The sequence below is a fragment of the Leuciscus leuciscus genome, assembly GCF_965113295.1.
Source record: "Leuciscus leuciscus genome assembly, chromosome: 3".
In the NCBI taxonomy this organism is placed as follows: Eukaryota; Metazoa; Chordata; class Actinopteri; order Cypriniformes; family Leuciscidae; genus Leuciscus; species Leuciscus leuciscus.
In genome coordinates, this window is record NC_138727.1 from 2,991,290 (window position 1) to 3,003,463 (window position 12,174).

General features: G+C 40.7%; 2 protein-coding genes and 1 long non-coding RNA gene across 7 annotated transcripts in view; 1 reads left to right on the plus strand and 2 right to left on the minus strand.

Annotated features, from left to right (window-relative positions):
- Positions 1–12,174, minus strand: part of LOC309494472 (T-lymphocyte surface antigen Ly-9-like) — an 82,716-nt gene that overhangs the window by 50,844 nt on the left and 19,698 nt on the right. The window contains exons 4-7 of one of the 2 annotated variants that reach the window (XM_082163853.1): positions 11,480–11,773; positions 11,052–11,312; positions 9,004–9,092; positions 8,176–8,721 (exon numbers count right to left, since the gene is read on the minus strand). In XM_082163853.1, the coding sequence (XP_082019979.1) occupies positions 9,013–9,092; positions 11,052–11,312; positions 11,480–11,773 (635 nt within the window). In that variant the 3' untranslated portion in view covers positions 8,176–8,721; positions 9,004–9,012. Of the gene's footprint in view, positions 1–8,175; positions 8,722–9,003; positions 9,093–11,051; positions 11,313–11,479; positions 11,774–12,174 lie in introns of those variants that run through there. The other variant, XM_082163852.1, reaches the window with a different exon arrangement.
- The window catches only part of LOC309494520 (CD48 antigen-like), a 68,549-nt gene continuing 64,550 nt past the window's right edge, over positions 8,176–12,174 (minus strand). For all 4 annotated transcript variants that reach the window (XM_082163952.1, XM_082163951.1, XM_082163950.1 and 1 more), the window contains one exon: positions 8,176–8,320. The gene's annotated coding sequence lies outside the window, so the exon portion shown is untranslated. The remainder of the gene's footprint in view (positions 8,321–12,174) is intronic.
- LOC309494548 overlaps positions 10,669–12,174 on the plus strand; it is a 42,592-nt gene continuing 41,086 nt past the window's right edge. Inside the window, exon 1 of the long non-coding RNA XR_014204343.1 lies at positions 10,669–10,721. This is a non-coding gene — a long non-coding RNA (uncharacterized lncRNA). The remainder of the gene's footprint in view (positions 10,722–12,174) is intronic.

The window sequence follows — 12,174 nt, forward strand, 5'->3', positions numbered from 1 at the left end:
GGCGCGCTGATTTCGATGACGGTCCGGCCGCAGCGGGACTCGACCATCTTCGTCTTCCTTGCACGGTCAGGAAGACTTTGAGGGCTCTGCCTTCAGCACAATCTTGGACCGGGGTCCCCGAGGGGGAGGCGGTCTGTGGCGGCTGGAAGAGCGTGAGCGCTGCTGGGAGTCCCTCGGCTGACGGCGCTGTGAGGCTGACGGCGGGGGAGGCTGTGGCGCTGACTTCCGATTGGACGGCTGCTTAGAGCGGCCCATAGCGGAACTGGAGCGCTTCGGCAAGAAATGGCGCATAGCCTGGGAGGTTTTTTACCGCTCCGAAAACCCCTTGACAGCCGGGCCGAAGAGACCAGATGGCGCCACGGGCGCGTCGATGAAAGTGGCTCTGTCGGACTCCTTCATGTCGGACAGTGTCAACCACAAGTGCCTCTCAGTGACAGTGAGAGACGCCATATTCCTCCCGATGGCCTGAGCAGCAGACTTAGTGGCTCGTAGCGCTAAGTCGGTCGCGCTCCTGAGGTCAGAGAAATTCTCAGGGTTCGGGCCCGCCTCGTCCATTTTACGGAGAAGGTCGGCCTGATACACCTGAAGCACGGCCATCGTATGAAGTGCAGACGCGGCTTGACCGGCGGCGGTGTAGGCGCGACCGATCAAAGCCGAAGTAGTCCTGCAGGCTTTGGAAGGCAGCGAAGGATGAGACTGCCATCCGGCGGAAGGCGGGCAGAGGTGCGCGGCTACGGGTTCCTCGATCGGAGGAATGCAGAGATAGCCTTTGTCTTTCGCGCCGTCCACTAGAGAGAGCGTCGAAGAGACAGAAGAGCGCAGCCTGGCAGAAAATGGCACCTTCCAGCTCTTAGTGAGCTCCTCGTGGAGCTCCGGAAGAAAGGGGGCAGGCCTGGTGTGAGGCGTCGAGCGGCGGCCTGGCAGAAAGCAACCGTCCAGCCTGCTGGGTGCAGGCTCGTCAGGAAGCGACCAATCGAGGCCGAGGTCCTCCACGGCCTTAGTAAGCAGGCAAAGAAGCTTGGCGTCAAACGTAGACCGCACACCGCTCGATTCCTGAAGAGAAGGGGCGGGGTCCGGAATGGAGCCCGACCATTCTTCGCAGTCAGAAGCCAGAATAGAGCAGCTGTCCCCTTCTTCGTCATCTCCCCCGACTCGATATGCACAGCGGGCGGCTGGGCGGCCGTGATAGAGGTGGGGGATTCATGGAGCGATGCATACGGGGAGAGGCATGCAAGCGCTCGCGGCAAATGCCTCCGGCGTTCTCTGTGAACGGAGCTTTTTATGGCACGGCCCAGAGGAGAGAAGCGGAGGGGCGGGATCCACGCTGAAAGATGCTAGGCGAGCCCGCAGGGTCGCCATAGACATCGCTTCACATTCCGGGCAGCCGCCCAGGGAAAGCGCGTGGTCCGCGTGAGTGAGTCCCAGGCAGGAAACACACAGGATATGGCGGTCCCCGTCGCTGAGATCGGCTCGGCAAGAGCCGCACTTCTTGAAAAGAGGCATTTGAAACAACGCCTCGCTCTTTTAGGTGCAAGCGTGTGTAACGTAACACGCGGAATGAAAAGGATATCGGCGCCGGATAGCGCAGCAGGAACGGCAGAGGAAGCGGCGAGATGGCCGGCTTGAAGCTCGTCCCGCTGAAGGCTCTTCGACGGCGCAGCTTCTCCGGAGAACAGCGAGGTGAGTGTCCACTTCGCTGAAGAGTTGAAAAATCAGAGAACAACCTCACGGGCCTGCTTTTATAGCCTGTAGCCACGCCCATTCTGGCGGGACGTGACACGCACGGGCGCCCGCGCCCTCATTGGTGCTTCGTCACGAGCAGGTCCTGGATGGGTTGCAGCAGTTGCTGCTGAGCAACCAATAGGCGCGCGAGTCGCTCTGCCTAGGTCTGCTTATGCAGCAATGCGTTTTAAATTAATGCAAAATTAAGGATAATTTTTGGCTTCAGTATTCTCGAGAAAAGGGTTTTTCCCGTAGCGTAAGCTAGCTTACGCAACACGAGAGTACTCTCGTAAGAGAACTATTATTACACTGTTGGCTGCATAGCACAGTGGTATGTATAGGGTCTCTTCATAAATATTATAATTTTATAGTAATTTATTTTTGCTGAACCTACTCACAAATTTGCATATTTGATCAGATTTGCGATTTGAAAAAGCTATGTCGACAGTGTGGGGTCGATGATGTTGGATCCAAAATGGATTTCATTCTCAGGCTTCGCAATAAAATGTCAAACAGAGTGACTTACAACAAGGTGTTTGAACAGGTGTGGGGTGCTTCTGGTGAGTGATGTTTTTTTGTTACTCAATGAAGTTAACAATACAGTACTACAAAATAAACATTAATGAAATATAATATGACAAACTGCCTAAAACAGCAATTACTCATACCTATATCATTTCAAATGTGTTATTGAAATGGTTTCCCTGATCTTTCAGAAAATGTAGTTTTCATTCAATTGTTTTGAATGCTTTTAGGTGGCCTGGGTGTAATAATGTGTCCTTGTGGTATTGTGTACTCCATTAAATTTAACTTGAGAGCAGAGAGTCCCCGTGACTTTGCAGACCTTCTCTTGTCTTGGAAACACTTTCCAAATATCACAATTTATGATTACCCTAGAGGATTGGTGGCACACACAAATAAGCGCAAACCACTTCACCCACCTTTCCATCCCTTTGAGGGCAGAGTACAAGACCCCTCCTCTGAAAACATACAAAAAGCTAAAGAAGGAAAGCTAAAGGTTCATCTTCCCTGGCTGGCTCACAAGAAGAAAACTATGGATCCTGACTGCCACCCATTGACAGGGTCTTCAGAGCACTATTGCCTGTGTGATGTTTTCCACCAAAGCAATAGTAAAGACAAGAGAGATGTGCTGCACACTATTGGTCTTGTACCAGAGCTGGCTGGAAAGATCAATAGTCAGTGTGCAGAGCAGCTGTTTTCTGAAGTAAAGAGAAACAATTACTTCATGAATATGCTAAGACCTTCTGCACACATTTTTCTTGCTCGAAACATCCTTCACCATCGGAATCTCACACGGAACAGGAAGAAGTTGGAACAATTCAAGAAATTGTTCAGTGGCAGTCCTCAGACTCCAATGGTCATACTTGGTAATGTATAAATATTCTATTAATGTGCTGCATGTGAATAGGTCATTCCATTATATTAATTGTACTAACTATATCTTTATAACACATGAGTAGGAGCAGAACCAGAACCAAATGTGGGACCAAATTATCCAAAGACAACCCAAGCTTTGAAAACAACTCTGAATGAGAAGGAAATGCATACAGGTTGAGGTTCTTTAACTCATTGAAGATTTGCTTACATTTTAAGTGAATTTTTTATTTAATTGTTTTATATATTTTACTTATGTACAGCTGTCCAGTCGCAGTGTGAGCCTAAACTTTTTTCAAGTCCTGTGGTAACAAGCCTGAACATTGTTAAATCAAGCAAAACATTTTGGGGGACCATGCCAAATGAGATGCAACAGCAGTTGGTAAGTGAATTTCAGGGATTTTATCTTTACAAAATACTGTTCATCAGCCTGAGCATTTATGTATTTCTATCTGAATGTTAGCTAAACAATGCTTTGGATGTCAGAAAGTGCAAAGATGAGCTATTGGCAACTGTATACAACACAACGCTAAACCGATCAGATCTGTGCTGCCTGGGACTGGAAAGAGACGTTGAGGGAACGGTACACAATTCAAAGACATTATATTTGAATACAGCAATTACTGGTGAAAGTTGTTTATATTGAGTTTCTATATTTTATTTAAACGCAGATTCTCAACTGTTGCCTGAAAGTGGTAGAGACCATATCAAAATCACAGGTGTAATAGTCATATAAATAGTCAAAATAATATTTTGTGCTCAATTTACTTTAGCTGCTTAAAGGGATAGTTTACCCAAAAATGAAAATTGTCATTTTAGTTTATTTCTTCTGTTGAACACAAAAGATGATGACGACTGTTAACCAAAGAGTTGCTGGTCCACATTGTCTAACCATATATTTTTTTTTTTACAATACAATGGAAGTATATACATACATTTTTATTTATTGGTGAACTATACCTTTAAGCAGCCCCTTATCTGAAATATACATACTTTTGTAAATGTGCTTACAGTGGCCAGAATGTTAATACTCCCAGATGTGTATTTTAAATTCTCAATTTTGTCCTAGGTTAAATTAAAGTATGTTACATTTTCCAAACAGAATGCGAATGTTTTTGCGGCCAGTTCACATCAAATTGAAACATGGCCAAACAGGACTCTTGAAGAGCAACTTCTACACCTGCCTGTATGTATTATAGTCAGTCCTGTTTAATATGAAACCCAGTCACAGTTTCTAAATTTCAGTGATGAATGATATTATTTGTTTTCAAGCTGGATGAAAACATCGACTGGTTTATCTTCCCAACATGGATACCAGGACATTGGATGGTTTGTGTAAGTCATTCTGAATCTGTAGTGTTTACCTGGGATAACTTATGTCTGCATAATTTTTAGATACTATATGATATATAAACTGCAATTGTCTTTCAGTGTGTATATATTGTGACATATCAACAGATTATGAAGCCTGGAGAGCATGACATTTTTTTTCCTTGATCCTCTGCACGGCAAAACATTCATTAAGGAAGAATACATGCTCATCTACAGGTTTTTTAGTGCACTGTTCAGAGTTCAGAGATTGTGGTCGTTCCTAACCACATTTTGATAAGATTGTGGTCGTTCCTAACCACATGTGAATAAAATTGTGGCCATTAGCACATGTAGGGTTTTATGTGACTTGTTCATCTGACTTATAGGATCTAATTATTTTTACAGATCACTTTTTTTGTAAAGTGTCAATGAAAACGATATTATAATACTCATGGCAAGTTCTGGTTCTGCCTCACATTTCAGTTCTCTTGTTTTGTTTGATGCAGTGCAGTAACGGTTTTGTTTTTGTCATCACAGAAACATTGCACAAATCATGTCTCCTGGGCCTTGGCATGAATACTGTGTCGACGATATTATGGTACCAATATTCATTTGAATAAATAACTGTAAAAGCATTGGAAATTTGTTTATTTTTTCAAGGTGGATTGACTCTGTGCATGGCAACATTAACAGGGCCTTCCACAACAACATCAAAGCAACAGCTGTGGTGTCTTTGTCCTGATGGTAAGTTTATAAAGAGGATGTGTTGCTTATTAGGTTTTTATCCAGTATATGTATCTGAGCAAATTTATTTGTTTAATTTACATTTACATTTACATTTAGTCATTTAGCAGACGCCTTTATCCAAAGTGACTTACAAATTAGGACTAAATTCAGCGAGTCATCATAAAGAGGCAAAAGCAACAACAACGCAAGAAGTGCTCAAAATACGAAGTTCAGGTATTATTCAGAGTAGCATAAGCCTGATAAGTGATGTTTCAAAGGGAAAGGGTTTTTTTTTTTTTTTTTTCTATAAGGTTAAGTGCTCACGGAAGAGATTGGTTTTCAGCTGTCTTTTGAATGTTGTCAGGGATTCTGCATTCCGGATGAGGGTGGGGAGAGCGTTCCACCAGCATGGAACTGTGAATGAGAATGTTCTGGAAAGTGATTTTGTGGCTTTCTGTGATGGAACCACGAGACGTCGCTCGTTGACCGATCGTAGGTGTCTGGTAGGGATGTAGACTCGTAGGAGTGAGTGAAAGTAGGAGGGAGCTGAGCCTGTGATGGATCTGTAGGCAAGCGTCAGTGCCTTGAACTTGATGCGAGCAGCGAGAGGTAGCCAGTGCAGAGAGATGAACAGAGGAGTGACGTGGGCCCTCTTGGGCTCGTTGTAATGTTTACCATTTCAGTATTCACTGAGCTTTGTGACAGCAGGGGCCTTTGATTTTACAGAGGTAAGTGAAATATGCAATGGAAACCCCCGATATTATTAAAAGTAAACTAACTGAGTATTTATTTTTAACTTAGCCTGACATGCCTTGCATCAGGAGGTGGTGGTGTCTGCTGCTTTTGGAGAATTTCCCATTGAAGTGTGTTTTTCTTCCTTTTTTTTAATCCACATTTTGAACTTGCACTCTAATTGTTGCTGTGCTGTCACACTATACATACTGTTCATTGAAGCTTCAATTACCAAATTCTTAAATTTAGCAGTTCAAAGTAAATAAGTGTTTTTAACTATAGATTGATAATAAATTCATTACATGTATCGATCTAAACAAGTGGATTTCAATTATGGTCCTGGGGATGTCATTAAGGACAAACTGTCTTTATGAGACTTTATATTTTAAACATTTGAAGGTCAGACGCTGAAAGAAAGTAACTCCGGAAAAAGAGGAGAGTAGAGAGAGCAAGTATTGGTTCCCACTTTAAATATTGAACACTAAATAACAGAGATTTGAAAATTATGCTACTCTTGTTTTTAATCTCCAATTTAGTGGTGATGGAAACCCCCCTGCCTGTTTGTTGATTGACCAAGGTAAGCGCAGTATAAACTCCTGTCAATCTATCAGTTACCCTTTTTAATAAGTCGTATGTAAAGTTACATTTTGGACTGACTGTTGGCTACTTTGGACAGATGCCACCTGACGTCCTCTGGCGCATCCTGATGGGAGTCGTCACAGACGACGGCGATGTGGCTTTCTGGAGACTTTCACTGACGTGCAAGGTTTTCAGAGACGTCGTCAGCAAGCCCAAATTCAGGGAAGAGGCCCACTTCGCATGGTTGGACAGTAAGTTCTTTAAATCTGTGAGTACTGTAAAAGGTACTTGAGAAAGTCTGTCTGTCTGTCTGTGTAATCTGTCTGTTCTTCCTATCTATCTATCTATCTATCTGTCTGTCTGTCTGTCTGTCTGTCTGTCTCTGTCTGCCTATCTATACTTATGTCATGTCTATCCGTCTGATAAAACTTTCAGCTTGAAAACTACTTTGATCTACAAACTGAAAACCTTCAAGCTTTTAAAACTATTTCAAACTTTTAGGATAGGCTTTCTCAAGCCAAATTAAAGTTTGTGTTGACAAACTTTTTTTAACTAGTTTGTTGTTCATAAACAAAGTAAGTATCTTAGGTACTTTACAGACAAAGCCTATAACACTCAAGCATATCTTGTCTAACATTTTCCTATAATATATTTAAAATATAAATAAAAAGAAATTCCTTGTATGACTCTTGTATACTATGTTAATGCCTTTCTTCAAAATTATTCAATATTGTTTGTTCTGTATTTTATCTAAATTAGGCGTTGTGAACTGTAGTGCATTTTCCAGACAATATAGGCAAGAGTTCCGGGTGCCCTACTCGCTGACTCTGTGCTTGCAATGCACTGAAGTATACAAGCACTGCCCACCTGGATATGTGGGTGATGGCCGAAGGGGAGTCCTGCAGGGTTTTTATTCTGAGAAGGAGGTTGAGGGGTATTGCTCGGTTGACTGTTTTTTTTAATGATGGAGGGGAATTTCAGGTTGAGTAGATTGTGTGTGAGTGTACGTACGTGTGTGTGTGAGTGTACGTACGTGTGTGTGTGAGTGTACGTACGGATATGCGCTCTACTACTTTTTGCTGCTTTCGTTAATACTTTAGAGTTGTTTTAATACTTTATCATTTTATTAAAGTAGTATTTCAAATTTGCGCATGCGTTTTTAAGACGCATTACGTCACCACTTAACACAAATACGACGCATGCGCTGTCAGCGCGATATGGCGCATGCGTTTTAAAGACCGCATTGTTTTCAACCGCATTTCCTGTTTACCGTGGCGTCGACGTCATTACTGTGCCACTAACCAATGAGAAGCCCCAGGTGCGGCCCCGCCTCGATCGACGTCATCACTTTGCCCCTAACCAATGAGAAGCGTTATGGGGATCAGTTACGCACTGCATCACTGCACCCACTATCTGGGTTCTGGATCTCTTTTGCCCGGACATTAATTTTAGAGTGAATATTTGGAGTGTGCTCCCAAAAACAGTAGCTGTTTTATAATATCTGACTTACAGTAGGATATAGCCTGACACCAATATTTGTATTTATTGTAAATATGTAATTAAATTATACAAACAAAACTCTGATGGACACAATTTGAAATTGATTCAACTTAATTTTTTTAAAAAAGACTTAAATACTGGCACAAATCTCCTTCTGAATTTGAATTTTTTTTTTTTTTCAAATAGAAGTCTTAACAGAATACATTCACATTTAACATTTGACAGAGGATTTTATTCAAAGTGATTTACATTATATTCTATGTTTACATTGCCCTGGATCAAACTCTTCACATTGGCACTAGTGCAAAACAATCCCTCTGCCTTGGTAGCTAAATAAAATAGAATAAAAAGCCTTCTCTACTTTCCACCACAAACGAAAAATGAAGCAGAACATTTACTGTAAAATAGTGTCAAATGTATTGTCATGTATTTTTTTCAATATTTTTCTGAACAATATACATTTAGAAGCAATTTATTTCTACACAATCACACCTGCAAAACTCTTTTTACGTTGGTGACAGTAAGTAATAAATTAAATATCTGCATATTTAACAGTACATTCATATATTCATAACCTGAGGATGAAGTTCCAACACCCAGCAGACAGAAAGGTCAAAGAGCAACAGTGAAAGCTGAGAAACAGTCACAGTTCTGAAGACAGACGGTTCAGAGCTGCAGTCGATGCAGTGAAGCTGGGATTCAGAGAGTCCATGATGAGCAGAAGTGTGTGGCATCACACACTCACAGATGCTGTTTCTGAGGGAAAACAGGTGTTTTATTTACATTATAAAACATATAGCAATGATTTTCCACAAAGAAATTAAATAAGCTTAATCTTGCGTCTCCCGCATTAAAAGGAGGCGTCTTAAATGTATATAACAAATCTGGTGGCCGTTACAATTTACAGTCAACATGAATATTTATTAATTCATTTATTACATTACATATAAAAAAAGATTGAGCAAATGATAAGCATAGATGAAAGAATGGAAACATATTTGACTATTTTTAAAAGATTAAACACAACAGTTGTCTTACCGTGAAAAGCTATGATAGGAAAAGGATTATAATAATCATCATAGTGATTGAAGGAATGACAGTGAAAACGACACATCCTTTGTTTGATGCTAATGTGGGGGAAAACATTTTTTAAAACCAATTCCAGGAAAGCACATTTAAATGATCATAGTAAGTTTATTAAATGATATCTTGCATTATTAAAGCAACACCAAAGAACTTTTCCTCTTCGGTCCCCCTACAGGTTGGAAGTGGAATTGTCCATTACCGCTGTCGTAAATAATTTAGCCTAACGCAGCCGACCGTCACACGCTCGCTGTTTATCCAGCACCGGCATTGGAATGAACGATGTCCACAGACAAGGTAGAGTATGTTGCACGATTTTATGAAAGTATGATGTATTGCAACATCAGAAACGAAGAAAAACAAAATAATGACCAGCGCCGCCGCTCCCACCACGCGCATCACGCGCTGTGCGTAGGGCACCAAGTGCTGAGGGGGCACCAAAAATAGGCTAATGAAAAAAAAATTATAATGCCGATATTATTTCATTAGCCTATAGAAATATTATTAGGCACATTTTAGCCATGTATATGTAACAAAAAAGGGGGAACAAGATAATTTAATTGCTCTAGTCTAGAAAGTACCGCCCCCCGCGTTGGATGGTCCGTGCCGGTTGTTCGCGCAGGCGCGTTCGCGCGGACGAGGTTTGACAGACAGACAGTAGGCAAATTTTTGGGAAATGGCCCCTAAAAGACAGCAGGAGTCAGGATCTGAGAAAAGAAATAACAAGAAACTGCGAGATGATGCCCGTGCATCACTTGCAGGTAAGTCCATGTTTAATAATTCTTAAATACGGGAAATGTGCTGCTGCTAATCGTAACGCGCCTCGAACTTGCTGACGTTAATGTTAGCAAACTATGTTATTATAACTTATAACTTCGGTGCAAGCTAAATTGAGATTTTACTGTTAAACATGACCTATTGTACAAATAACTGACGCCAGCTAGCTGTTACTTTCTTTACTATTTTTCTTTAGATATTGAGCAGTAGTTTATGGTTTATTTTGACGTGACGGTGGTTAATACTTTCTCAGTAAGTTAACAGTTAACGTTAGCAGTCAGTGCAGTGCACATGGTAGGCTAACAATTCCTGTTAAATATATTAAAAAAAATATAAAATGTCATTATGAATGATATAAAGCAAACATTACTGTTGAATTGTGTGCATTATTGCATCTCATTCTATTATGCTTTTATATTATATTATATTTATCAAATAGTTGATAAATAAGGAATAAAGGGGGAGAACTCATTGGCTGCCATGCTTTCAGTTTTAAATGTTTATAATTGTTTCCGGTATGAGATTCTTTGTTTGAATATTTTGTCTAATAAATGTAATTTATTCAAAGTGACATTGAATTTGGGAAAAACATGTCTGGATTATTTTGATACATTTTTTATTTTGCTATTCTGTTTACTGAAGAAAAGTTTGCACTTTCAAATGTGTAGTGTGTGTTGGCTATTCTAAATATGTTTACAAAGTCAGCAAAGCTGTGAAGATTTTACTTTCTCTTTTTAGTGTTCTTAAGTTTTATACTGTGATGCTGATATTGTGTTATTGGTATTGAGTTATATGTTTGGTAAGTTAAACTGACAAAAACAAACATTTTTTTTTCTCTGGGTCGGGGTGGGGGGCATCATAAAGGAATTATGCTTAGGGCACCAAAATGGCTAGCAGTGGTGCTGATAATGACTATTGTAACGCTTGCCGTAAAGCAAGTCAAATTTGTCTCATTCAAACTACAGATCCGCTACCCGATCTGTCAAACTTGCATATTGCGGTTATAGCAGATAGAGGGTCGCAACGCGAATGCAGAAGTGCGCTTCACCCTGTTATGACTTGATGAACCACTGAAACGATTTTGGAAACATTATTTTAAGGTAAAAAATAATCTTTAGTGTTGCTTTATGCATCTAGCATTATTGAATGATTGCATAATCTAAATAAAAGCATAAGTATATTCCTCTTGCATACAGGTTATGATTAGTGTCCATCCAGCGTCTCACCTTTAAGCATCTCTCTCACATAGACTGGATCACTGGTCTCCTCACTCACTGTGTTCTGGAGTGTACAGGTGTAGAAGATTTCTGGATTTCCTCCTTTTGTGACATTAATGAACTCTCCTTTCGGATGGTGTTTTGAACCCGTCAGTGTTTCTCCAGCAGAATTCCTCCAGATGGTTGTTTCACTGTACTCACATATTAAATACACAACACCAGGGTTATCAGTCATCTTCTTTATTTCAATCGCAGGTTTGGGGACCCGTTCTGTGAAAGAAACAATAAAACAAATATGAACATTCAGTCTATAAAGAAACACAATGAATTCAAACACAACTACACTAGCATTGCAAAAAGTACTGTGACAGTACCATAGTACAATGATAGTATTAGAGGGTAAAAATTAATTAATATAATAATCAGCATCCACTCACCCATAACAGTCAATGTGAATCTTTGTTCCTGCTCTTTACCGTTGATGTCAATGGTATAAACTCCACTATGTTCGACTGTTAGTTTAGTAATCGTGATTTGTCCGGTCGCTGTATCAAGAGTCGTGATGCCTTTGAATATCGGATTCGGGATTGTAGTTTCTCCGTCTTCCCATTCAATCGCCTTAACAGTTCTAACACTGTTTATGTGTTTCCATGTGATGTTGGTGACAGAAGGAGGAACAATTTTGTCTAGTTGAAAAGAAACTTCATCACCCACTGCTTTCATCTCATTACCTAATAATCAAAATATGAGAGAGTATGTTAGTCAACATTCAACAAGAAAGTCTAGTAAAGCAGTGTAATTTCAAGGAAGTGAATATATGGGGCACTGGTGATATTTCGAGCACAGTTTTATGTTGTGTCAAGCCTTCTTAGTGTTTTAAAAATAGCGACTTTGATGCTATCATAGAAGTGCCCCATTCACTCCCATTCAAAAGGCATTTTGACCTAAAATGAAAATACGGTCAAACTTAAAAGTGGCATTTCCATTCTAATTATGCTTTTACACGAAAGTTTGACTTGGGTAGATTAAAAAAAAGAGCCTAGGTTCAATTTTGGCGAGAGTTACGCTTTAACAATAATTTATTTTCACACAAAAAAGTATCATGATCAGTTTTTTGGCTGTGTTGGCTGTG